The sequence below is a fragment of the Coffea arabica genome, chromosome 8e (assembly GCF_036785885.1).
Source record: "Coffea arabica cultivar ET-39 chromosome 8e, Coffea Arabica ET-39 HiFi, whole genome shotgun sequence".
NCBI lineage: Eukaryota > Viridiplantae > Streptophyta > Magnoliopsida > Gentianales > Rubiaceae > Coffea > Coffea arabica.
The window spans coordinates 7,998,999-8,026,702 of NC_092324.1; the positions used below are offsets into that span (position 1 = coordinate 7,998,999).

At 34.6% G+C, this 27,704-nt stretch overlaps 1 protein-coding gene across 2 annotated transcripts; it reads left to right on the forward strand.

Moving 5' to 3' along the window:
* Window positions 1-21,340: 21,340 nt before the first annotated feature.
* Window positions 21,341-27,365, forward strand: LOC113702863 (uncharacterized zinc finger CCHC domain-containing protein At4g19190-like). 2 transcript variants are annotated; one of them, XR_003451286.2, is made up of 8 exons: window positions 21,341-21,675; window positions 22,634-22,696; window positions 22,892-23,052; window positions 23,171-23,284; window positions 23,695-23,896; window positions 25,696-25,810; window positions 25,909-26,915; window positions 27,002-27,211. XR_003451286.2 is itself a non-coding variant. In XM_027224020.2 (7 exons), exons 1-7 carry the CDS (start codon window positions 21,457-21,459, stop codon window positions 26,820-26,822), a joined length of 1,788 nt encoding a protein of 595 aa, XP_027079821.1. In that variant the 5' UTR covers window positions 21,341-21,456; the 3' UTR covers window positions 26,823-27,365. The 2 variants fall into 2 exon arrangements, 1 of the variants encoding a protein (XP_027079821.1); XM_027224020.2 differs by having other exon boundaries at window positions 25,909-27,365.
* Window positions 27,366-27,704: the final 339 nt, after the last annotated feature.

Below are 27,704 nucleotides of genomic sequence, written 5' to 3' on the forward strand. Positions count from 1 at the left end.
AATGCATCCAATGCTCTCTCCAACTTTTTAATTTTTCTTGTCTCTCTCTTTAATTGTGATTGGGCGTCTTCCAAGGCATGGCCAGCCACTAAAAGCTGTAATTGGTAATTCTTGACCTCTTTTTTTAACTTCTCTATATGCTCTTCAAGACGGGCAAGAGTAGACTATGATCTCTCTCTTCCTTGTTCTACTATAAGTTTGATCCATTCATCATATTTCGAAATGACTTTAGGTTCCAATTTGTTCACTTAATCCAAGTGCAGGTTCTCTAAACTATGAAGATTCCCCCAAGCTTCTAGTACCATGTTTCGACTCTCAACAACTGTGTTGAATCTGATATTTCCAATTCCTTGTATCATTAAAACTATTTGTGGATACCCAAATTGCCTCATGACTCATTGCGGAACATATGCGACCAATCCGTTGGTGCTTGCTAGAGGAATAAAATTGTGTTGGGTAGTTTTGAAAGTCGGATTCCTAACTTTCGTCCAATCTAGAACCCGTTATATTTTGTTCAGTGTCAAGCTGTCAAACTCTTAAACGAACTGACTTGGAGATGCTATTTGGTAATATCTTTTGACCCCTTTTCGATGTGATTCGATCCAATTCTCTGTTGGGAGACAAGATCCCAGGGGATTGAGCATCCTCTTCACTAGATGTTCCATTGCCCATATTTCAAGTATCAAATTTAATGCACAGAAAAACCAAAAGAAATTTGGTGTCAAAAGATGTCGGCAATGATGGTACCAAAGAGAATCTGAATGGGAGTCAAAAAGAAAAACATTTGGTGTCACGTTCAGAAGACTAGGTAAATGCCCCACATACTTAAATAATTTTTTCGCCTCGTGCGACATATTATTTTTTCAATCAGTTAGTTCTCGAGGTATCTGATTCAGCACTCTACAAGGAGCCATCTAAGCAGAAATTCACTTTTAATACCTTATCTCAAGATTTTACCCCTTAGAAAATATAAAATTATAAACATGCAAATTTCATTGGATTAAATATTCGAGACACAAGGTGGCTTATTCCTAACATGGGATCCCGGCATTCTCTCTATGGTTGATGCATGATGACAGTTTATTAAAACGTGTAAATATATACAATACGATAATTGGAAAACGACCTCAAAGTGCCCCATTTAAATGTCGGGATAAGTCTAAAATGATGTACAATATATATACGTATTATTAATGTAATAACTAAAATTTAAACGTGTTTTTTATAAAAGGTGATTTTTCCTAAACGAGTACCATGCCAGAATTCTTACTTTCTAAGATTTGTGAATGCAAGAAAAGAGAAAACAAAGAGATATTAGTTCAATTAATAAATAACACATAGCACATTGGAGTACTAAAATGATACAAAAATATGAAAGAAGAGAACATGGGTAGAATCCCTCCCCTCGTGTCTAGTATGCCTAATAGAGTAAAGTTGACTCTATCCTAGGCGATTTCTAATATGGATAGATGAAGTTGGGCTCACTAATGCATCTAAACTCGATAAGATTTCAAGTTCCCAAATCTTCAGACCAAGAGGCGAAAGGTCAGCAATCCCAAAATCTTCAGTCGGTGGATTGAGTGATCCCTTAGGCATCGCTATAGGCGCAGAGCACACCATCCGCCTACCTAAGTAATCGATTCTAATCATACAAGAAAATGTGGGATGGTGCCCACGAGAAAAATAAAAATAGGACAAAAGTAATGCATGCACGTATGAAATGCTTCCTTCGAGGGAATGGATTAAATACCATTAAATATGGGTAAAAGCTCTAGGGTAGCTATACCCCCCCCCAAGATATAAAGTGCGATACAAATATATAAACATAAATAAATGAAAGTAAATAAATAAATTATTCATCATATACACGGATATCGAGAGACGATTACGTGTGCGAAATGAAAAAAATCCTAAAAAGAAGGAAAAAATAAAAGGAAAAGAAAAATGCAACCTAAACATCCCACTATGATATGTAAAAATGTTAGAAAAAGAAAAGAATAGACTAAATCAAGTGTTTGGACTCTCTAAAAATTTCCAGTGGTGTCACCAGCTGTCGCGTCCTATTTTTAAAAAAATAAATTAATGATTAAAAAAATAAACTTTTTATTTTAAAGAATATTGGCGCATAAAAATGTAATTTTTATTAAAAGATGAGTAAAAAAATGAGTTTTAGTTCTTGATTAGTTTTTATTTTAGTTTTTAATTTAGCAAAAATAAAAAGAAAGAAAAAGGGCCTAAAATGGGATTTAAAAAAATGCGACAGTTTTGGCCCAAAATAATAGTCTAAAAAGGATTTTTAAGAAAAATAGGAGTCGCCACTTGATATTGAGTTAAGGTGTACCAAATCACCTAAAATATGTTTTTAAGATAAAAGATAAAAATAAAAACCCTTTTTAGACTACTCCAAGTTTTTGAAAACAAGAGAAAAGAGTTCGAGAGTCACGCTTGAAGAAAAGGAATGCAAAGATTTGATAGAATCAAATCTAAGAAACCCTGTCAATCTAACCAATGTTAGTTGCGAGATTTAGTCAAAAATTTTCGTAATCTTACCTATGAAAACTTTTCTATATAAATGCAAACCTAGACCTGGGGGCTATCGAGAGGGTCGAGATGTTTCTTCAAAATTTAAATGGTGCAATCACATTAATTGTGATGTCCAAAATGATTTTTAGAAGAAGTTACAAATATACAAAAGATGAGACTCGAAGAAAAGGAAAATTATAATATATAAATATACATGACCTAAAATAGAGGAATGCAACATAACATGTACGAGAGATCTGAATTCGTGACTCAATTTTCATTTCTATAAAGGAGATATGAATGTGCTAAGACTGAGAAACTATGTTCGTCCATTTTCTATATTTGAAGAGTGCCTCTCCTAACCTAGTCAAGCAAATGAACTAACATATTTCTAGTTTTCTAAATGGAATGCAAGTCTAAATGTCACGTTTAGCGCACATAGGGGTAAGGAAGTTAAGGAAATATCATGTCAAACGAAGAAAAGGATTCTAAAGGTGAAAAGTATGCATGAAATACAATAAATGTCAAACAAATTATGAATTCTAACGTGAAACCGGCCTAAAGGGTCTATCATTGAACTATCCTATTTCTGTAAGTTCTCATTAGCGTTGGACTAGTGAGAAATCGGGGAAAAAAATTCACAACTAACATTGGATCAGTGTGGTGACGTCATGTATTTATTATAACTAAATAAATCATATAAAACATAATTAAAACAAGTAAATACATAATGCACATAGAACACATAACACATAGGTATAATTTCTAGATGCAAAAGTCTAGTGAAAGCGAATAAACACTCAAACACACAAGCATGTAAGCACACAAGCAAATAAACACAAATAAAAGCCTAACTATTTGGGGTCCTAACTACAATCTAAGGGGGAAATTTTTTTAAAAAAATAACATAACTATTACATTTATCTAACTAAATACATTTTTGGCAAAAATTAAAATCTATCTATTACATATCCTAACTAAATACATGTCTTGAGTATCTATTTATTACAAATTGGCATTTAAATGCCCTCAAATAATCACCAAAAATTAAATATAATAAATGAAAATTTAAGATGAATAAAATAAATAAAAGAAAAGAAAAGAAAAGGCACTCAAAACATGCAATCACATATAAAAAGCACATACGAGCACATAAAGGGATTTAAAATAATACTAGAAGGTACTTCCCTTTGAAATAGTGGTTAAATGAGGTTGGATTTGCCCTATTTATACTCCAAGATCAACAAAATGGTCAAGCCACCAATTTAATTAACAAATAAATTATAAAGCAATGGAAATAACCATGAAATCTTCCAATTAAAGCATTTAAATGAACTATAATTAACAATTAAAGAAGATAAACAACTTATATTTAAGAAATTAAAACTGTCAGGGATCTAATTGTAAAAATGAGAAAGTTTTTGGGATCAAATTATAATTATTACAAAATTAGGGTCAAATAAAAAAAATAAAGTTCATGGACCAAATTGCAATTAAATTAGGGACCTAATTGAAAGAAATCAAAAGTTTTTAGAGCCACAGTACAATTACTTTGAAGTAAAGGGACCAAGTTGCAATTTTCATTTTCTAGTTTGGCCAGAAAAAGGCCTTGGGCTATCCTTCAAATTTTTCTTTAGGCCAAAGTTACCTAGACCCAGCAAAAAGTCCAGAAAAATGGGTGGACTAGCCTGTCATTTTTACTAAACTAAGCTTGGTGAAAAAAGGTTGGACTTGAACCCCAAGCCCGGTCACAAACCCAAGCATAAAAGAAAATCTTCCCCCATATTTTTAACCAAGAACATGTTTTATCAACCCATCATGGCCCAGATCGGATCAAATCAAATAAAAGATCAAATTGGGGGAAAATAAAAAGAAAATAAGTGAAGAACATTCTGGCGGGTTGACCCGCTTGGATGACCAGTCGGAATCTGGAAAAATTCCGGCCATCTTGGCCGGAAATTCGCCGGAATCCATTTTCACCGGCTTTTAATACCGGATCTTGACATAAACATACTTCCCATGATCTCTTGAGTTAGTTAAAATATCATACATCACCATTTAAACAACAAAATCTTAAGAAAAAAGAGATCTAAGATGCAAAACCCATAAACTCATGTAATAACTTAAAAACACATGGAAAATGTTAGAACAACCAAGAAAAAGGGTTATAATTACCTGAGGAAGTTAGGGAACTTGAATAGACGTGAGAAATCACAGTGAAACGTGCCCAGATTCCGAAAGTGAAGCAAAACACTTCTTGTCGCAGAAGTTTAAGAGCTGAGAAATTGGCAACTTCAGGTTCGAATATGAAGGTTCTGGAAGTGTTTTTTCAAGAAACTTTCAACATGAAAACTCCTCTACTACATCCATAGAGTATCTAGAAATCAAGAATCGATCTAAAAGAAGTCAAGATGAAGAAGAAAATGGCGTCTGAACAGGGCTGCCTGTTCAGCCCTAGCTCAATTTTTTCTGAAAATTTCCTGCTACTTTTTCTTCTTTTTCCTTCTCTGTTTTCTCTCTTTTCCTTCCTTTTCTGTTTTTCTGCCGCCTCCCACTCTTTTTTCTACCCTAATGGCCGTATTTCTATGCATTTATATGGAACAAAACCCCCCCCAAAACCCTATGAGCATTGGTGGAGATTGGTTGGCTTTTTGGGGATGATTTGGAGCCATTAGATGGCTGATTTTGAATAAGAATTGGAAGATGATCTGGCCCTTGTACTGGGGGGCTTAGAAGGAAAGAAAACAATGCAAAAAAAAAAAGAGTGGAATAGGGATCAAATGGCCACTGCAATTCTCTGGTACTATGGCCTCGTTGCTGGTTTTGTACTAGTTTTCATGAAGAAGGCACGTGCGTGAAGGAATTTTATTTTTTTTTACAAAAACTGATTTTGATTTTTGTTTTCTTTTCTTTTCTGCTTTTTCTTTCCATCTTTTCTTTTCTTTTCTTTTCTTTCTAATTTTCTAAAAATAAATTGAAATGATTTTCTTAAGAAATAGAAATGAAACAAAATAAATAAAATAAATAAAATTTAAACAAAATAAACTAAAAATGAACAAAAAATGAACAAAAAAATAGGAATAAAATGAAGAAAAATAAAATGGTAACATTTTTGTGTCTACACCAATGATGTTCTAGAAGTCAAAGACAATTCTCACTCCAAATTTGGACCACCTCCCACTCCATCACTTCCAATTCTAGCAATAATTTCAATAATAATTTCTTTATTCTTTCCTATTTTATATGTAGCAAACTCACTTGGAGAATCATGGGTTTAATCAAGACAACCCGGTGCGCTGCTTCATGCTCTAATTGAAGACAAATCAGTGATGATATTGCTTGTACATTTCTCCATTACTTGATTATCTATTGTTCTCTACTTTCTATACCTTATCTTTCCTTTCCCCTTTCCTTGTCTTCGTGGCTGAAAAAGAAAAGAATAAAGCATGAGGGGAAGGATGTCTGATAACTTTGAGTCCTTTGTTGGTGCTTATTATGACGGCTTTGAATTCATGTGGCAATAATTGAGTTGGATGCAATAACTTTTTTGTTGTTTTCATTCACTTGGATCACCTTTTCTAATCTTTCTGTTCATGTTTTGTTTGGATCACTTTTTGGATGTAGTTTTGTTTTGCAGCAACTTTTTGTTGTTTTGTTTATTTGATCGAGTCGACTTCGAGTTACCTAGGAGGTTTTGGCTAATATAATGCGTTATGAATTCAAATCGGCCAATATCGACTGAATCAAAGTGAGTCGTCATGGATATAGAATTATCTACGATTCGAGGATCGATATCATACCGGTCTCCTCTGTTCCGATTATGACTTGACCGTGTCATATCGGAATCGACCGATATTGCTAACCATGCCATAGAGACGAAGTAAGATTTAACATCCTGGCACTATAAACCACTAGTCATGAAGTATTATATGTAGTTTCAAACTAAAAAACTATGCTGTCCTTGATAATTAGAAAACAAAGCCATTAGCTTTTATAAGGACAGGTAACTCGAGCAGAAGCACATAGCAGAAGTAAGAGCTGAGTAAGTGAGCAAGGTTTACTGCAATAGGAAGCAGCAAATCACGTGCATTGATTAACTAATCTAATATTACTTTTTTAGGTCTGACCTCAAGAATTTGACGAAACAATTCTTAACAATCCTAAAAAGGCAATTAACAAAGCAAAAATAAAATGAAATAGGAACACAAAATTTACGTGGCAATCCCACAAAATTGCTTTTGTTAGGTCTAAAGACAAATAACAAGCAAAAATAAATGAAATAGGAACATAGAATTTACGTCCACAAGTGGAGGAGGAGCACAATTTCACTATGAAGAAGAGAGTACAAAAACCTTAGGAAAGTGTTTCCGGGGTCAAAAGTAGCTACTAAAACACAAGAGAATTCAAAATATTTTTACTACAAAAAGGTTTAATAATCCAAAGAGTCAAATAGCCTACTAAAACTATATTGATTTGGTGTGCTTAATCTCATCACAGGTCCACCCTATTTATAACCAACTAAGAGAAAGACTCTTTTGTACAAAATCAATGTGGAACAAAGCCATTTATAACAAATTTTTACTTTGACGTGTCCCTAACATCGATAAATAGTCTTCTTCATATAAGCTCTAATGGATCTAAATCACGAACAACGAATACTAACCAAATCCAAGCATCGATTGAACTTATAAACTAGAAGAAGTTCCGTGAATTGTTAGTAGGATTCTCCTCGATATTGATTTTTTGAACAAGAACTTTTCCCTCAGCAACAGTATCTCGAATGAAGTGAAACTTTACATCAATGTGTTTCATCCTCTCATGATATATCTAGTTTTTAGTCAAGTGAATAGTACTTTAATTATCACAGTAAATAGTAGTAACACCTCGATATAGACTAAACTTCCCAAATAAACCCTTTAACCATAAGGTTTCTTTGATTATTTTGGTCACAGTCATATATTCTACCTCTATATTAGATAAAGTTACAACAGGTTATAAAGTAACTTTTCAACTAACTACAGAACTGCCAATGCAAAATATATAATTTGAAAGTGATCTTCTTCTGTCAAGATTCTTGACATAGTCAGAGTCCATAAAATCAACCAAATTGTCACTATTTCTCCCAAGTTTTAAACAATTATTTGAAATCCTTCACAAATATCTGAAAATCCACTTCACAGCCTGTCAATGTACTTTTTCAAAATAAGACATATATCTGATAATAATATTGACTGCTTGTGCGATATTTGGACGAATACAAACCATTGCATATATTATATTGTCAATTACTCTAGAATAAGGAACTCCTACCATATAATCTTCTTCTTAGCTAACTGTGGTGACTGAACAGCTAATAGTCGAAAATGACAAACAAGAGGAGTAGTCACAGGTTTAGCATTTTTCATGCCAAATTTCTCCAAGATTTTCTCAAGGTAATTTTTCTTGGTAAAGAATAATTTTCCAACTTCTTAATCTCGCTTGATCTACATATCAAGAATTTTCTTAGTTACTCCCAAATATTTCATCTCAAATCCACTAATTAACTACAATTTCAAATTGTGAATTTCTGATAAATTCTTGGCAGCAATGAACATTTCATCAACATAAAGTAACAAATAAATGAAAGAATTATTATCTAACTTCCGAAAATAAACACAACTATCATACATGCTCCTCAAATAAGCATGACCCAACATAAAAAATCAAACCTCTTATACTACTGTCATTGAGGTTGTTTCTATCCAAATAAGAATTTTTTTAACGAAAAACATGATCTTCCTTTCCTTCAATTTCAAATCTCTGAAATTGCTTCATATAAATTTGTTTTTCAAGTTCATCATGCAGGAAATTTGTCTTAACATCAAGCTGCTCTAACTCCAAATCATAATGGCAATTAAAGCAAGCAAAACACGAATAGAGCTACGTTTAACAATAAGTAGAAATACATCATTAAAATCAACACCTTGTACCTGACTATACCCTTTGCAACCAACCATGTTTTATACCTTGTATTTTCAACCCCCAGAATAACCTTTTTTCTCCTTAAACACCTATTTGTATCCAACAATTTTTTTTTATCTAAAGGCAACTTCACAAGAACTTAAGTTCTATTTTGGTAAAAAGATTCAATTTTTTCATTCATCGCAATCAATCACTTAGCAAAATCATCACAAGAAACTACTGTTGAATAGGTTGTAGGTTCACTAACTCCATCAATTTCTTCTGCAATAGACAAAGCGCATGCAACCAAATCTACATATTTTTGTGGTGGTCGAATATCCCTCCTTAGTCTATGTTTGACAATATAATATTGCTTCTCTTTTGGATTATTTTCATCAGTAGATTCAAGTACATTTACTGGCATTTGCTGAATAGAAGAGGTGGACTAAGAAAGACCAAAACTACCAATTTCAAACTTCTCCCACTTCTACATACTGTCATCTGTATGACAAGAACTAAAAGACTCCTTAGAAGATAGCATAAAGAATTCATCAAAAGTAACATCTCTATTGATCAAAATTTTTGAAAATTTGGCATCAAAACACCACAATCTATAACCTTTCACTTTAGAAGCATACCCATAGAAAATACACTTTTTAACTCGAGACTCCAATTTTTCATCATTTATATGCATGTATGCTAGATACCCAAAAACTTTTAAATTAGAGTAATCAATAGCAATACCTGACCAAACTTTCTTAACAGTTTTAAAATCAAGAGTTGCAGAAAGAGTACGGTTGATAATGTAACAAGCTATAGAGATTACCTCTGCCAAAAGTCCTTTTGTCAACCCAGTATAGAGATCAGACACCTCGCTCTCTTTAAAAGTATTTTGTTCATACGTTCAGCCACATCATTTTGTTGAGACGTCATTTTGACAATGTAGTGCCGAATAATTCCTTTATTCTTGTAAAATTCATCAAATTCACCTTCACAAAATTTCATGCCATTATTTGTTCTACACCGCTTGATCTGTCTACCTGTCGATTTTCAATCAAAACTTTTGATTGGTTAAAAGTTAGGCATATATCATTATTATGTTTAAGAAAATAAACTAAAACTTTTCTTGAATAATTATCAATGAAAGTTAATATATACGTGACATCACCTTTAGACGAAACACGAGTTGGACCTCATAGATCTGAATGAATGTAATCAACAGTACCTTTCGTCTTATGAATTATTGGTGAACTAAAATGGACTCTTTTCTGTTTCCCAAAAACATAGTGCTCACAGAATTTCAATGGTCCAATATTCTCCCTGCAAAGAAGTTCCCTTTTACTTAGTATACCTAATCCTTCATTGTTCATATGCCTCAAACACATATGTCATAATTTAGTGATGTCAAAATCAAATTAAGATGATGACGAGACCGTAACCAAACTTGTAACAATAGATTCCTGCAAAACATACAAACTACCAGGCCTACAAGTTTTTATAACAACAAAAGCCCTTTAGAGACCTTCATAGTGTCATTTCAGCCGTGTATTTGCACTCAAGAGCCTCCAAAGTGCCCAAAGAGATGAGATTCTTTTTCAAATAAAAAATATGTCTAACATTAGTGAGCATCCTCACAATATAATTATGCATTTTAATTCAAAATGTACCGTTATCAATAATATCATAAATGGATTATTGTCGATCAAAACAATTCCATCATTACAAGGTTCATAAGTGAAAAAAAATTCCCTATTAGAACACATGTAACAAGAATATCCCAAAATCTAAAATTGATTCATTTTTAGATCTTGTCCTATCATTTGTCATAAAAAAATATTTTTATTACTCTCATCAGTTGCAACACGATTTTCAGCAGTTTCAATATTTTTGTCACCATATTTTTCCTTTTGCTTTAGTTTAATTTTCAATTTAAAGCAATCAGCCTTAATGTGCTGCATTTTGTGATAATAATTGCACTCCAAATTTTTATATCTAAATTTAGATCTACGATTGTCAAATTTTCTTTTATTAATTGTGCCTCAAGTAACCAGTTCTTCCACCTAACCTCCATTACTTTCTTCGATGATATTATCGTTTATCTGCTATTTAGATCTTATTGCAGATTTAATTTCCTGATACACAATTGTTTCTTTTTCATAAATCATAGTATCACGAAAATATTTAAAGGACTAGGGAAGGGGACACTAAAGTAACATGACCTGATCCTCATTATGCATTTTCGAATCTATATTCTTCAAATCCATAATAATGGTATCAAATTTATTAAGATGTGAGAGTATAAATGTGCCTTCAGTCATCTGAAACATATACAGACTTTGTTTTAAACAAAGTCGATTCTCAACTGTCTTTTTCATATACAATACTTTAAACTTATCCGATATAGCCTTAGCCGGAGTTTCAATGGCTACCTCCCATAAAATCTTATCAGAGAGATTTAAAATAATACTGGATCTAATCTTATTATCCATTTCAGAAAATTTTGCATCTATCACATTCTCTAGCTTTTTCTAAACCCTGTATGTCACTAAATCAACTTCTTCTTGAACCAAAATTGACTCCATCTTGAGCTGCTACATCCTGAAGTTAACATTTCTATCGAATTTATTGATAATAGTTTTTGTTATTGTCATCGTTGCCATAGAACCCAAAGTTTTTGAAGAAATTCTGATACCAAATTATTAGGTCTGATTTCATAAAATTGATGAAAGGATTCTTGGCAATCCCAAAAAGATAAATAAAAAAGTAAAAATAAATGAAATAGGAACACAGAATTTAAATTATTCAATCAAATTAACCTATGTCCATGGGCAAAGGAAGAGCAAAATTTCACTATGAAAAATAGAGTACAAAAGTTTTAGGAAAGTGTTTTTAGACCCAAAAGCATCTAATCCTAAAACACAAAAGAAACCAAAATATTTTTACTACAAAAAGACTTAATGACTCAAAGACCCAAATAGGCTACTAAAACTCTCTTGATTTGGTGCATTTAATCTCATTACAGGCTGACTCTATTAATAGCCAACTAAGAGAAAAATTCCTTTATACAAAAATCGATGTTGATCGAAGTCACATATAACAGCTTTTAACATAGAATAACGAAACCAGGTACATAGAAAACAAGGAAAGGAAGAACTCTTAATGCCCTTGACAAGAATTTAAATATAAAAGAATAAAAGTTTAAACATATATGGTTCTTGCTCTGTACATCCTCGAGTACACCTAGGAACTTACCTTCCATACTTAAAATCAAGCCTAAATAATGACCTCTCTATTACACATCATCATTATTTGAAAAGATAAATCCATAGCTTAAAACTACAACTGTCAACACAGAGGACTATAACATCTTACACCAACAAATAATGTCAGCACAATTGACATCATATTGACTAAAATAATATATATTCAATCTTCACATGACATATAAACCAAAATTTTGGAAGTTTCCAGTTGCATAGTCTAAATGACACTAGTGACCTATAGTTTACTTGACATAAGAAATTTATGGTCATTGTAAGTAACATTAATCATGGTCTTTCAATTTGGGATCCTTCCTATGCTTATTAGTAAGCACTTAAAATCTTAGCATGAAACTACTCAACTATAGAAGCTATTACATCTCAAGATGTCTCTTTCCATCTTCTTGCAACATTTGTACATATGCTGACAACCAATATTAAATTCATCCGGTTAAAATCATCTTAGCTGAACTCTACTTCAACATAACTAATTTTAACTTCGTCCTCTTAAGGGCTTCTATGAACATACATTGACATCAACAAATCAGGATTTCTAGTCTTCATTTGTTTAATCAATGAACATGCTGGGTTTCATAACTTTGGTTGAAACGAGTAGCTAGAACTCAAGTTCGAACTCAGTCAATGTTAAGTCGAGCTAAGCATTTGACCCTCGGTTTGATAGGACCGCTATGTGCGAGTGTTTGAACCAACCCAACTGGGCTAAATGAGGAGAAATTCATTTCTAGACCAAATGTATACACTGTTACAATTCCTCTAGATTTTAAATTACTTGTGTTAAGGGTTTGAACCCCTAATTGGTGACGAATTTCTAAGAATATTACTAAAATAAAAAACTATCATAAAATTGGGGGTATTCGGGAGGGGGTTCTTATTTTAGGGTCGCCGCAATTTAGGTACGCGGCTACCAATAAAATTAGAATTAATTTGCATTTATTTTTGGTTGCTGTAGTTTTGTATAATTTCTCCGGGTTTTTTTTTCCCAAACTTGAGCGGCGAAAGACTTGCCAACACCGACAAGGCTGACAACGACTTGACAGTACGGCAAGACTACAGCTAATACGGACAAATTAGGAGGCATTCAGTTTTTTTTTAATAGTTTAAAAAGCTGACGTCATTTGCGTTAGCTTTTTGACTTTTCCTCAACGCCGCAAGCGTCAAAATTTTTTTAAATTGACGCTGCAAATTTGATCAAAATTTTTTAAAGTGAAAAGGCAATTATTGATTGCCGCCAAAATTAATTTTTTTAACTGAAAAAATAATTTTTTTTAAAGTAAAACCGCAAATCCTGATTGCGGCGATAGTTTTGACACCGTCAATCCCACCTACCCAACGTAACCAACAGTTGTCATTGACTCTCTTATTATTTCTTTATAAAAAAAGGCAACGGCCATGCACTATTTTTTTAAAAAAAAACTAATACAGCAATTTGAATTTTCGGCGTTAGTTTTTCCATCATCCATCCCTCTAGATTTACAAATCAAAGTTCAGGATTTAGTCAAAAAAAATTTGTAGTTAAAGTAGCAGTACTACAATTATTTGTTATATTGCCAACAATAACTATTCGTGCCTCATCTTCACGGACAATCCCAACTATTTTCTCTTCTCTATATATTCACTTGAGAAAACCCACTTCCTTTACGACCTTTCTCTTTCTAGTGTGGTTCTCATCTTCTTCTTCATCTTCTCTACATATTTCTCCTAAATTTTCGAGGGTAGCTGATCGATTAAGACGACTTGAATCGAGGAAAGCAATATTACAATTTGAGCGGTGGATCGAAAAGAAATTTTGTAAAGAAACGATATTATCCTTGACAAGGTTAGTTTATTTAATAATTTTGTTAATAATAATTTTATAATATTTGCAGTTATGTTAAGTTCTAGATATTATGCTGCTTTACATTTATTTAATTTTTGAATGAGTTGTTTATTTATGGTTTGCAGTAGTCTTTTATTTATGATTTATTTATGGTTAGCAGTAGTCTTTTAGGCGAATTAATAATGAATACTAATAGTAAGATATACTATTAAATGATTATTTGTTGACATTAATGGTTAGATGAATAAAAGGTGATAGTTTTTAAGATTTAATAGTCACTGATAGGCGAATTAATATTTACATTTATTAAGATTATTTAATAGTCAGATGATAAGGTTAGTCTTTTATAGTTATTGAAGAAGTTTTTTAAAAATTATTTGTTGATGGATTTTAGAATTAATTTTATAGAGGCAGTAGTCTTTTAGGCGAATGATGAATAAAAGATAAATAATGGTACATGGTAAATAGTAAATAGTAAATAATAAATAGTAAATAGTAAATAGTGAGTGGTTAAAATTATATAGTAAAAATAACAATAATACAATATGAGATAGTGAGATAGTAACTAATACATTAATAATACCAGTACTATTAATCTATAGTTTAGTAATATTAATATGAATAATAAATAGTAAGTAATACTAATAGTTCTAAAAATATAAGTTACAATAATACAATCATAGTTTAATAGTAATTATGATTAATTAAAGAAGAACCATTACTCTAATAGTTTGAATAATACTATTTGTTTGATAAATCTATTTTTATTTATTCATTTGATATTGATAATTATTTTATTAGTGGTGCTACTACCAATGAAAACGTTTATTGCGTTAATATTAGTAATTATGATAAGTTGTTAAAAGAAATAAGTTGACATAAAAATATTTGTAAGATTAGGAAAAAATATCGATGGACCTTGCATTGGTGTTTCAATTTTATTGGGGAGGCAGAATAAACGAGACCGGAGAATCATTCGCATATGAACCTCCACGGTGTAAAAAAGCCGTTTTAGTGAAACATCGAATAAGTTATGATGAATTGGTGGAAAAAGTGTACACCTACATGCAATTAGATCGGAATGTTTGCAAGTTGAATCTATAGTTTAGAAATGCTGTTGGCCAAGACATATTTGCTGGAGTGCAATTGAAATTTGAAGATGATATTGACACGTTATATCATATGAAGTCAATGTCACCACACACGACATGTGAGATATATGTAGAATTAGAACTACGAACCCGTCATATTCACAGTGACCATGATGGCGGACAAACATCATTAGTCGAGAATGATTTTGAAAAGGAGTCAAACAGTATGTTTCATACTGAGGTAACTGAAAGTACAAGGATGGTAAATCGTTCTTTTGATGAATTGCCTCAAATGGAAATTTTCAATCCGACAATCCTATCAAGCATACCTGAGAGAGAAGGTGTTAATGTTGATCAAGACACGGAACCAGAACCCGATGGTGATGATTCAGACAATGATGAGCAGGATCAAATCGATGAAGAATCTGGCAATCTGCCGGTTCAATTGGCTGCCGGTCCATCGATCTCATATCATATACCAGTCCATCTAAATGACCTTGAAGGTGTGGAAGCCTCACTGAATTTTGATACTTTTAAGAAGAGAGTTTCAGAGGAGTACAATGTGTGGGATGAGTGGACAAAGGAGCTTAGATTGGGAATGATTTTTGAAACAAAGAACGACGTACAGCGAGCTGTCAAACTCTGGTCGATCAAGCACAACAGGGAGTACAAAGTGTGAGAAAGTAAACCGACCACTTGGTATGTCCGCTGCAAGTCCTATAGTGTTTCGCTTCCATGTAATTGGTAGCTAAGAGCCACTCTAAGATGCACACATAACATGTGAAAAATTGTAACATTTGTGAAAGAATACATGTGTATGCGAGTTTCGAATTCCAATGACCACCGACAGTTAAGTTTGGAACTCATAGCCGAGTACGTAATACACCACGTCCAGAATGGTCCACTGTATGCCATCAAAGAAATACAAATGAGCATTAAACGTGCTTTTGATATGGATGTTTCATACAAAAAAGCATGGTATGCTAAGCAACGTGCGATTGATATTGTGTATGATGATTGGCCAACTTCTATAGCTGCGCTCCTTATGTACATGCAGGAATTGGTGAAAGCCAATTTCGGAACAGTTGTCGAGTGGGAGCACCATCCGCAAAGCAGTGCTAGATGCAGAATCTTTCATTATGTGTTTTGGACATTTGGGCCGGTGATCGACTCATTTCGACACCTTAAACCAGTTATTTGTATTGACGGCATATTTATGAAGGGCACATACAAAGCAAAATTATTAGTTGTTGTTGGTTTTGATGCTTCCAATCAGCGGTGGCCGATTGCAATCGCACTTGTAGACGAGGAGATAAATCGGAGTTGGACATGGTTCATGTCACATTTGCGACGTCATGTGTGCCGTGAGGTGAAAAATATATGCGTTATTTCGAATAGGTACAAGAGCATAACACACGCTATGAATACTTTGCTGGAGTGGAAAGAATCGATGGCTGTGCACCGATACTGTTTAGTACACGTGCAGAGCAACTTTGCCCAAAAATTTTGAAATCAAAGGTATATATTTTTTAATATTAGATTAGGAATACATAGTATGAATACCCACTAAATATAAGTTTAATCGTTGGTCAATTATCATTGTCCAAATTGAATGATCTTATGTGGGCTGCCGGAGCAGCAAATCAAGCCAAAAAATACGAAACATTTATGGAACAAATATAGGTGTTAAACGAAGAGGTGTATAAATGGTTGAATGGCAGTTCGGTCAAACCGGAACAATGGACATTATGCAAGGATAGGGAATATCGGTGGGGCTACATATCGAAGAACATAGCTGAGTGCTTCAACAATGTATTGCACAATGCTCGATTATTACTAATAACAGCATGCGTACAGTTCACTTTTAATCAAGCCGTTGAGCTCTTTACGTCGAAGCGAAAATTGGCTTTCAACACGACGTATGTTTTTTCTAAAGAAATATGGAAGCCATTCTTAAAAAATGAATTAAAGGCAAGGACACACTCAATCCAAGTATATGACCATAGAGGCGGAATATATTGCGTTACTACTGGTTGACGCGATAATGGAAAGGGTGGCAATGTGCAAATTGTCAAGTTCGGGAATAACACATGTACGTGTGGCAAGTGGGCTGAACTTAGATTCCCATGGTCACACGTATTTGCAGCTTGTTATAGGTCGGGTACAAATCTGTACCATCTGGTAGGTCACGTGCACACATTTTCATCCTGGCAATCTTCACTTCAAGGACAGTTTCAATTTTTGTCGGATTCGGCTTATTGGATCCCTTCGGAGTTGTGACTTAACTGTGATGTAGGAAGAATTAAACAAAAGAGACCCGACCCTAAAGCCATTGCTAGAATACATAACCAAATAGATCGTCGATGTTCCGATGCGTCTCATCATTATAGTCACTGTTCACAGACAAGCCACAAAGCCTCCAATTGCCCTTATTCTAGTCATTTTCATGTGTAAAAGCATGAACGGGATGAAAAATTAGCTAAAGGTTGTGTAGTCATTGATTGTGTGTTATGTTAGTTATTTGGTCGATTTTTTGACTGTATGTCTATTGCTGACGTACAATTTAATAAAATTGGGACTGTATGTATGCTATTAATAAATATTTGATTGTGGAGATTATCCTAAACATGTCACATTGGCCTAGACAGACTCCAAATCCTATACAGGGTTCACACGAAGATGGCGTATTATATTTGCAGGATACACATCGATCGAAAATCGTGTTTTTAGGGCAAGAGAGTCAGCTCGATATAAAATGAGCCGACAATTTTTTTTAGGATCTGATACGAAATCAGCTGAATTCTAGGATAGCAAACTACCTTCGTGTAATAGGTTTTTGGGGGATCGTACAGGTAGGTTATTTTGAAATTGATCATGGATTGATTACATCGCTTATTGAGCGATGAAGGCAGGAGACCCACACATTTCATCTTCCCGTGGGTGAGGCCACAGTCACTTTACAGGACGTGGAGGTATTATGGGGTCTACGTGTTGACGGATTATCAGTGACACTTGTTGATCGAAATAGTAATATTGCACGCAAGAAACAATTAATCAAGGAGCTTCTAGGTTTTAGACCTGAGACGCGACACTTAAGGATGAGAGGTTGAAACTTGTTCCAATATTTGACTTTTTGTACGAGCCTCCTCCAGATGATGCACCGGAGGAATTAGTTCGACAACATGTTTGATGCTACATTTTGATCTTATTTGTTGGACAATTATATGCCTACACGTGTGGAAATGTTGTAAGTTGCCACTGGTTGGATTACTTACGAGACCTAGAGGCTTTGAGTAATTTCAGTTGGGGCAATGCTACACTTGCATGTTTATATTCCCGTCTGTGTAAAGCGTCTTACGCAACGACAAGCTGCACAGCTGGCCCGAACATGCTTTTGCAGGTATTGGATGCATAATTTTGGAATCATTGCACGTCCATATTTCATTTAAATGCAATAGTGATTTAACGTAAACAATTCGTATTTTTTACAGTTATGGACTTGGGAGAGAATGCCCAGGATTCGTCCGACCGTATTGTTTCCTGCTGTACAGGGCGATAATTTTTCCAGAGGTGGTCGCTGGGCAGGAGAACGTACGACTAGATACGTGCCATCGCATGTCGTCTCATTATTTCGTGATGCACTCACCAAGATGGGAGCCGACGAGGTACTCAAACTAATATACAATTTTGATAAAAAAAACTCTCAATATGTATTTATAATCGCACTTAGTTGAACAAATTTATTGTCATAGTTTATCTGGGAGCTGTATTCTACCAACCTTATTGCACAGCTCCTCGCTTATTATTTAGCCGAACAACACATATGGCGGTCAGTAGTTCCGTTGATATATTGGGAGGTTGTGGAATTTCACCTCCCGCAACGGGTACTAAGACAATTTGGGTTATTTCAACTGATACCTGCCTCCGTTGACACAGACACAGATAAGAAATTACATTCTTTAAGTCGCTCAGGGCGTTCCGGAAAGGATTGGATCCAGTACCATAGTCATTGGGTGCAATACTGGGAACATCGTGCTCAATTGATTGTTGGTGGATATCGCAGCGATCCATTAATGACTTTATATGAGTATATTGTATGGTACCAGAATATTACTGCTCGCTATATAGCACCTCCTGTTTCATGGCAAGCAGTAGATGATGCTCATCGGCCAGAAAGGGGACAGTTCGACTACTTGGTAAATTATTAAACACTTTCCCTTTTTATGTAATCAAATCCCATTACATGTTTATTTATTAACATATAATATGATTACAATATACAAATTTCTCTTTTTTTAGGTTGATTCGATGTCTCGGATCGGTTCGATCTATGGGATGTATCTCGATCCCGCAAATCCAACGCAGAGTGCTCATCCGGGACTAACAACTATTCGTGAGGAGGCATTTGGGGCATTACAATACCTGAATCTAGGACATAAAACGGTAGCTAGCCCATTTGACCGTCAAGATATTGGTCAATCTGCCTCTTCTGCTGCCCCTTTTCAGATGCCTGTCGAGCATCTACCTAGGGAAGTCCGTGGTAGGAAACAAGCAGTTAGACGTCGCAGAGGGAGCACCTCCACGCATGCTGTTGATGTGCCGGACGAAGATATAATGCAAATTTCATCACTATTCGGTTACGATCCACCTATTGGCATACACTTTTCTCATAATGAAACTTTCTTCACACCTCCTACTATGCCAGCTTTCGGAGGTCATTTCAGTGATACACCTACTCCCATACCCGTATTTGACTATACGTCTGCTGCTGCACCAGCGTCTACAATGCTTGCTACAACGATGTGTCCAGAAATTAAGTTTCAAGATAATCTTGACCAAATGTACCGCTTCCTAGAGACCTCGGTTGGTTTCTCACCTGCTTTGCATATGGACGACGACAGTGTTCCCATTAGTGCTTCTTTTCAAGCACCTATACATGGCTCTTGTCCTAGATGCGGTCAAACTCCGGTATTCAATCCCTCCGTTGATGATGACGATGATCAAATATCTGAACAAATTCATGCAATTTCTCAGAGGTTTGAACGATTACAATTGGGACGAGATCTACCACATGAGAGAATTCATTGGAAATGTGGCTGTTCTACCACTCCGCGAGATAAGGGCAAGAGGCGCGTTGATGGGTGATTTAAAAAATATTATTTTTCAAATTTTTCTTATCGAAACTCTCATTTTATTATCAATTAAGTTTATATGCTAATTATTACATTCTATAAATATTGTTTAATGTTGCATTATTTATCATTATTCAAATTAGCATTAACATTAAAAATTTTAAAAATATGACTTAGGTAAATTTTAGAGTGTTTTTAATAGCATACTAATTATTTAAACCCTAAACTCTAATTAAGCCTAATTTATTATTATTTAAGTTTATATACTAATTATTACATTCTATAAATATTATATTATTTATCATTATTGCGATAATAATATTATAAAATTTAAAAAATATGACTTAGGCAAATTTTATTAGTAATTTAATAGCATACTTGATTATCATCTTAATTTATAAATTTAACATTATTCTAATATGATATTTTAAATTTTTGATAATTTTGGTTTACAATAGAATTTTAGTAATACGATTTAAGAATTTTAATTTTAAAATTAGGGTTAAAGGGTTACACTGTAATTTGAAAATTAGTATTTCATGTAAAACATAAAACCCTAATTACGCCTAATTAAGGTTACTTTTTACAGGAGAAAAAAACTTGGTCACGCTGCCTTTTATTAAATATTAAATAACTTATTAAAAATTAAATATTAAATAATAAAAGGTAGGAAGAATGCTTCAATAAAAAAAAAAGCAAGAATGCATCGCCGCTCATGAGCGGAAACACATAAAAACAAAAACCTTCGCCGCTCATGAGTTGAGCGGTGATCAAAATTCCTTCACAGCTTATTTCATGAGCGGCAAAGCGTTTTTAAAAAAAAAAATTAAACCAAGCAAAAATAAATGAAAACTAAAAGTCTTTTTATTAGTAGCCTCACGTCTCAATTGCGACGACCCCTTATTCCGAAACACTCCCGACATAACACCAATTTTCTGAACATTTTCAATTTTGACAATATTCCTAGAAATTCAACCTAGTTGGTTCATTTTAATATGTAAATATTTGATAGTACAAAAGTAAACACAAACACTTTTCGAGCTTTTCCCACTGTCAGCACTTGAATCTTGAATCTGACAACAGGGGATGGGGAGGGATGAAAGGTTTAAAAAAAAAGGGTTAATTCCACTTTGTCCCCCCAAACTTTGGATGATTATCCACTTAAATCCCTAAACTTTAAAATGGGACACTTAAGTCCCTAAACTTATAAATACCTCCCACTTAAGTCCCTGAACTTATAAAATGAGACACTTTAATCCCTAAACCCTCATAAAATGGGACACTTCGACCACCAACGGCATTCAGGATTTATTAACAATTTTCCTTAAGTGGGAGGTATTTATAAGTTTAGGGACTTAAGTGTCCCATTTTGAAGTTTAGGGACTTAAGTGGATAATCGTCCAAAGTTTGGGGGGACAAAGTGGAATTAACCCAAAAAAAAATTCAAATAGCAACCTAATGGCAATTTGGGAAAAAAAACTTTACCGACCATTAGACCAATTTTCTCAAAATGAGGGTTTAAAGTGCTATATTGGAAGACCTTCAGCCCTCCCAGGACAAATGAATATGCCCAGGGTCATGGAGCCTGGATTCTGAGTTTCTGAACAAGGAGAAAAATAGATTTCAATTCTCTGAGGAAAAACCAGAAAAGGTAAAGAATCAAGGAAGAAGGAATGGATGAAGAAGAAGGAGGAGGAATAAGGTTAAGCAAGAGATTTTCAGACAAAGGAGGAGAGGTTGATTACAAAACCAAAGCAGGCACCGCTTGGTCTCATTCTTACCTCAATCAGAAGCCATGGCACCCTCTTTCTTACCCTAATCAACGCCGCAAGTGGATCGCCGAGCAGACTCACGCCCAGCGAGAACGCCGCGCCGAAGAAGTTGCCCGCGAGGTACTTTTTTTTCCTTAATTTTGTTTCAATTGATTTCTGAGGAACCATTTTTGCTCCATTTTTTTTGTTTAATGAACGGAAAAGCCCAGTTAAGATACAGAAATCTTTGGTTTCTGTTTTTCTTTTTGGTTGGTTATTATTATTGTTTCTTGTATTCAGTAGAGGACAAAAGCCTAGTTGCAGTTAGATAAGTTCAATAGTTTCTTTGGTTGTGGATTATCTTGTGGAATTTTCAGATTATGAACTACTAGTAGAAAGGGAAGAGCCCCAGTTACATGGTGTATTGAATTTCGAGGATTTTTTTGGTTGCAGATTTTATATGCAGAAGCAGAATATGTAAGAAAATAGTGCATTTTTGGAATCTAAACAGTTTTGCAAATGTTGCAAAGGTTTTATATTGTGGAAAACCCTGATTATCATGTGTTTCAGGAGTTTTGTATTGCATATTTTATAGGCAGGAGCAGAATATAAAGAAACTATTATAGTATTGGAGTCTATAAATAGTTATACAAATTTTGGAAAGGTTGTACATTCAGCATATTTCTCATTTTATACTTAAATTGTATCATGGGCATTGGCTCATCCGTGAGGTACATTTTGAGGTACTTAGGTGCTCGTACTATGTTGCCTATTTTTTAAGGATAAAAGTAGAATTTGAAACTAGACGAGACTGAACTATGATAAAGATTCTATGTATAACATATACAGACAGTTAAATAGAAAAAAAAAATTTGAATTGGTTGAATTATTGGCTATGTCTTCCTATCTTTTTGAATTTTAGTTGGGTACCTGCGAATTGCTCTAGACACTAATTCCTATAGTTATTTTTAACTGTTTGATTGTTGCTTCATTTTAGCTATGTGATTCTGTTTATTTTTTTCTGATGTAATATAATACCCTGTCTTATTTTGATTCAATGTTTGTGCTTATTGGTACTTTTGGTCATGTGTTTTTTCAGTATGCTCAGGAGCACGAATTTTTCCGCCAGACAGCTCTCGTCTCCAAGAAGGAGAAAGAAAAGGTACTTTGCGTGCACTGTATAACTCTGTATTTTGTACACTTCAATACAGTTATATTATGTCTATGGGCGTTCCCCATTAGTGGAGATACCAGGTCTAATCATGTGCTTATAGAGCATGCAAGGAAAGTGTTGATTGTCTGACTGAATGTGCATAAACTAAGTAAGGTAATTGATGCATGACTTGTGTTCTTGTAGATGGAGACGATGAAAGCTGTTAGCTTTATGTATGTCAGACCACCTGGTTACAATGCAGAGAGTGCTAAAGCTGCAGACATGGCTGATGAGAGGAAGAAGCAAGAGCAGGAGCAAAATAACACTTCCCAAGGACCATTTGAACACGGTGCTTCCACGTCGATGTAAATGCTTAGTTTTTAAATTCTGGTTTCTCTATTTCTAAGTGTGTATGGCTGCTTAATTATGATGTCTGTGTGTGCATGGATTATGAAAGCTAAAATACACTGGGCTTTGATGTAGGAAGCACGAATCTTTGCCTTCTAGTGAGGAGAAAAAGAAGCCCAGGCCAAAGGATGTCTTTGGTCGTGCCTTGCCAACAGAAGAACAATTTGAAGTCCTTAAGCATGCTCCAAGGTCCGCATGTTCTGCTCTTATTTTGTTCTTGGTGTACAATAGTTTTTCAAAGCAGTATTCTATCTGAATGACGTATTTTTCTTTACATTCTCAACAAGTAACTGTCTTCCTGAGTTGGAAATTATTGGTCCTGTCCATATAACCTGTTAATATCAATAAATTGCATTTCAGATATTCTTGAACATATTAATTCATACATACCAAGAATTCTCCATAGAGCAGTTTTGTGTGTTAGGTTTTAAGAATATTAGAAGGTACCCTGTGGCTTTTGTCTCCGTTGATAATACATAACAAAATTTGCATAAATGTGTTTTGGCAATACTTTATTGTATATCCTTCATCAGTAATGTGCACGATTGTATGTATTCACTATTCACATTATAAATGCTAATTTTGATGATCTTCTCCAGGCTAGAGACAGGTGTTGCTGGCAGGTCCAAACCATTTGGAGTGGAGATACGCAATGTAAAATGCTTAAGATGTGGAAACTTTGGCCATCAAAGTGGTGATCGTGAATGCCCATTGAAAGATGCTATAATGCCTAGTGAAGAGAATAGATTGAAAAGAGATGATCCTTTAACAGCTATCCAGGCTCTGACAGATGTGAATGAGGTACATATTGATTCTTCTTACACATCTAGCTAGTTATATTCATCTATAGACTTCTTTAACTCAAAGTAATTAATTTTTCCTTGATAAATATGTTGGCTTTTAATTTATAATACTTTACTCAATCTGTTAGTCTTTTTTCTCCCAAATTTTATAATAGTGAATGATGGAATTATTTCCCATTTACCTCTCTGTAGCTTCCTCAGAACTGCAAGAGAGAGAGGGGGGGGGAGAGAGAGAGAGAGTTACTAGATGTTCAAGTATATTTAAAACTTCAATCTGTGTTTTGTCCTTTTGTCTCCTTTGGGAAATCGAAAGGAAAGCCAAGCTCTGATGGAATTTAGAAGTCCATGCAGTTGCTCATGCTTTTCTTCCAAATATTTTTCATTGGTACATATAAAGACTACATATAAAGAAGGTTATTTTTGGTTGGTCTTTTGGCAAAGTTCTATTAGATGTGTAGATACTCATTTTTACTGGATCTCGCTATAGCAATGCAGAGAGTAAAATGATTGTTGCCCTTTCAAAGATATGAAGGAAGGTCTCTGAAGTTATCTTGTGAGCGTGAGGACTACGTAATCAATCAAACATCACTTGAAAATGGCTCTTCTGCTCAGAAACGAAATGTTCCAACTTGTAGGCAAACTATTATAATTATTTTATAGATTTTTTATTTTTATTTTTTTATGAATTTAAGCTGATTTACATCTCCGTGTAAAAGCTGGGATATGTGGTATGATAATTGTTATTCCTGACAGTCTCATAGTGAAAATTGTAGTAATTCTTTTAGGTAATTTATAATTGAGAATAGCCCCTGGTTTTGGCAAATCGGACGTGCATATACTGTCTTCTTCTGTTCAACGCATCATGTCTGTGCAAATGGCTAGTACTTTATATTTTTAATAAATGTTTTCCAAGTATTATTTACATTCAGATGGACTACTGGTCTATAGTTGAGACAATAGGGGTAAACAAGGAAAAGACAATCTGGTTTCCCAATGGGGAACTCGAACTCTTTGTTCTTTTAAGATTTTTAAGATTAAAGTGCAGAGCTCAGTGGAATGACTTCCAAAATTTTCTAAGAGGAGATGGATTGTGTGCCAAAGTGCACTGCAAATTTACCCTTGAAACAATAAATTCATTTTCTTTTCCTTGTTTAGATTTTCTTTTCCCTCCACTGGGTTAGGGAGAAGGTGGTGGGGTCGCTAAAAGAGAGAATAACTTTTGTGTGATCCCAAGTTTTGGCCATCTGGATACTTTTATCACATATTAATTGCAATCAGATTAAATAATTACAGGTCCTTTGGCGTTGGAAGGGCAAATATTACTCTACTATGTAGTATATAGGAAAGTTTCTTGGTATAAAGTTGCAATGTCTTCCCCATTCCACCATGTTCTTCTGCTGTTTCCATTTGACAGTGTCTTCCTACATCTGAAGCAAGTGATCTGATTTTTCGTATATTCTTTCTCCTGTCATCTTTGCTCTTACCAGACTATCATTTATCCACTGGTCGTGTCTGGAAATTGCACATCAAAACTACTTGGCAGTTATACAAGTTATTATTTATCTATAATTTTTTATACTTGTTTGTTGTACTTCGAGATGCACACTATACAGTTTGCTTCTTTCATTAGTTGCCTCATTCTGCTGTAAATTTGACTTTCAAGTTCAGTTGATTCAGCAGCTATAAGTATTTGCTGGACAAGTATTAATCACTGATTATCACAATCTCAAGGAAAGACATGCAGTTTGGATATTGTAGATTTAAGCCTTTAAACAATTTTCTTCACTTGATATGCAGCCATTTAAGTGGGAGCTGAAACAAAAGCCAGGATTGAGTCCCGTTCGAGGTGGGTTTAGGGCTGATGATCCAAACCAACAAATCGTTGCTGAGGACATATTTGATGAGTACGGAGGTGATATTTTTGTTGCTTCTATAAAGTTTTAATTGAATGATTTATTAGTTCTACTCAAGAGATGTAAATGTAGTCCGTCTTGAATCAAATCATGCCAGGGTTTCTAAGTGGAGATAACATCCCTGACTTGCTGGCCAATTTTTCATCAAGCGAGCCAAAGAAAAAGTCATCTAGTAAGAGGAAACATAAAAGGCAGTTATCACCTACTGAAGTAAGTGGTAGAGAAAAGTGGTCATCTTCCAGTGATGATGGTGGCAGAAGATTGGAGAAGAAGAGACACAAGAAGTCATCAAGAAAGCATTCTCACTCAAGTTTGGCAGTTAACTTAGATTCCAACATGCTTCAAAAGGGTAACAGATCATTGGCTGGTGGTGATAGGGATAGACATTTGAAGAAGAAAAGAAGTGATAGGAAATCACAGAAGCATTCAGTGTCAAGTTTGCAAGAAAACTCTGATTCTGATGTGCCATATGATCATCGAGATAATGGGTCATCATCTGGTGATGATAGGAAAAGGAGATCAAAGCTGTCATCATCTTCTGGTGATGATCATGGGAGGAGATTGGAGAAGAAGAGACATCATAAGTCGCCAAGAAAGCATTCTCGCTCAAGTTTGCCAGATAAGTCAGACTTTGACATGCCATACAATAACCGAAATGACCATAGGTCATCAGCTGGTGGTGATAGGATTAGTAAATTGAAGGACAGAAGACATGAGAAGAAGTCAAGGGTGCACTCAGAGTCAAGTTTGCGAGAAAACTCAGATTCTGGTGTGCCGTATAATCACCAAGACGATGGGTCATCATCTGGTTATGATCGAAAAAGGAGATCAAAAAAGATACATAAGAGGAAGTCACCAAAGCATTCTTACTCAAGTCAATCTGAGATCTCTGACTATGATAGGCATTGCAGGAGCAGTAGGCACAAGCATTCTCATCCAACCTCATCTGAGAATTTGGACTTTGATGGGCATTACAGAAATCGTCGTCATCGTCATGGTTATCGCCATTAGAATTGTGTCTTTTTTCTGGTTTGATCTTTTGAAACCACCAACGATCCTTCCATGAAGCTGCACCAAACTAATACAGTTAGACACACCCGAGAGGTAATGAGCGTTCACTGCGTCAGACACTCTACACAGCAGCTTTTTGCATTTAGATCTAAATTTGCCTCCTTTCTCTCAATACAAAGCTGAAGAACAAAAATGATGGTGAAGCTGCAGCTATAGGTGTTCAAGATTTATGGGGACCTGTTTTTGCTTAAAGCTGATGTAAGATGGAGTCAAATGACCTTCGTGGTGAAAGGAGAAATTCACTTCCCTGTTCAACACTCTTGTTCTTGGGGTTACTGATACAAAAACATCACTGCAATTATTCTTTGGTTTAAAGTTTAAATGCATAATCTTGACTTCAGGCTCTCATGTCGTTGCAGGGGGTTGAAATATTTGTAAAATTTCCCTCCCTCAACCCAAGAGCTTTGGTGTAAAAAGACTGTCTATTAGTCAGTTGAATATTCTAAACAGGCAAGTTTAAAAGCTTGGAATCTTTCAGCACAATTGGTTTGTTTCAATACACTGGTAGATCTATGGCATTAGATGTTTTTTAAGTTACTCCAGACACTCCTGCTATGTTGCAGCAAGGTGCCCAGTTAAGAGCTAGTCGAAAAGTCCACCTTGTGGACAAGACTTCCACGTCTAGGTTGCAAAATTTGCAATGAATTATCCTTTCTCTTAGCCTCAATCAATTTTCTGTCTCACGTATTAGGTCCTCTATGAAGACCGAGCCAAAAATTTAGCAACAAAAGTGAGTATAACTGGGATGGTGAGCCAAAAAAAAAAAAGGATAAAATAGAAAATTGATTGAAGTAACGAATAAGCTCACTTGGTTTTTAGTAG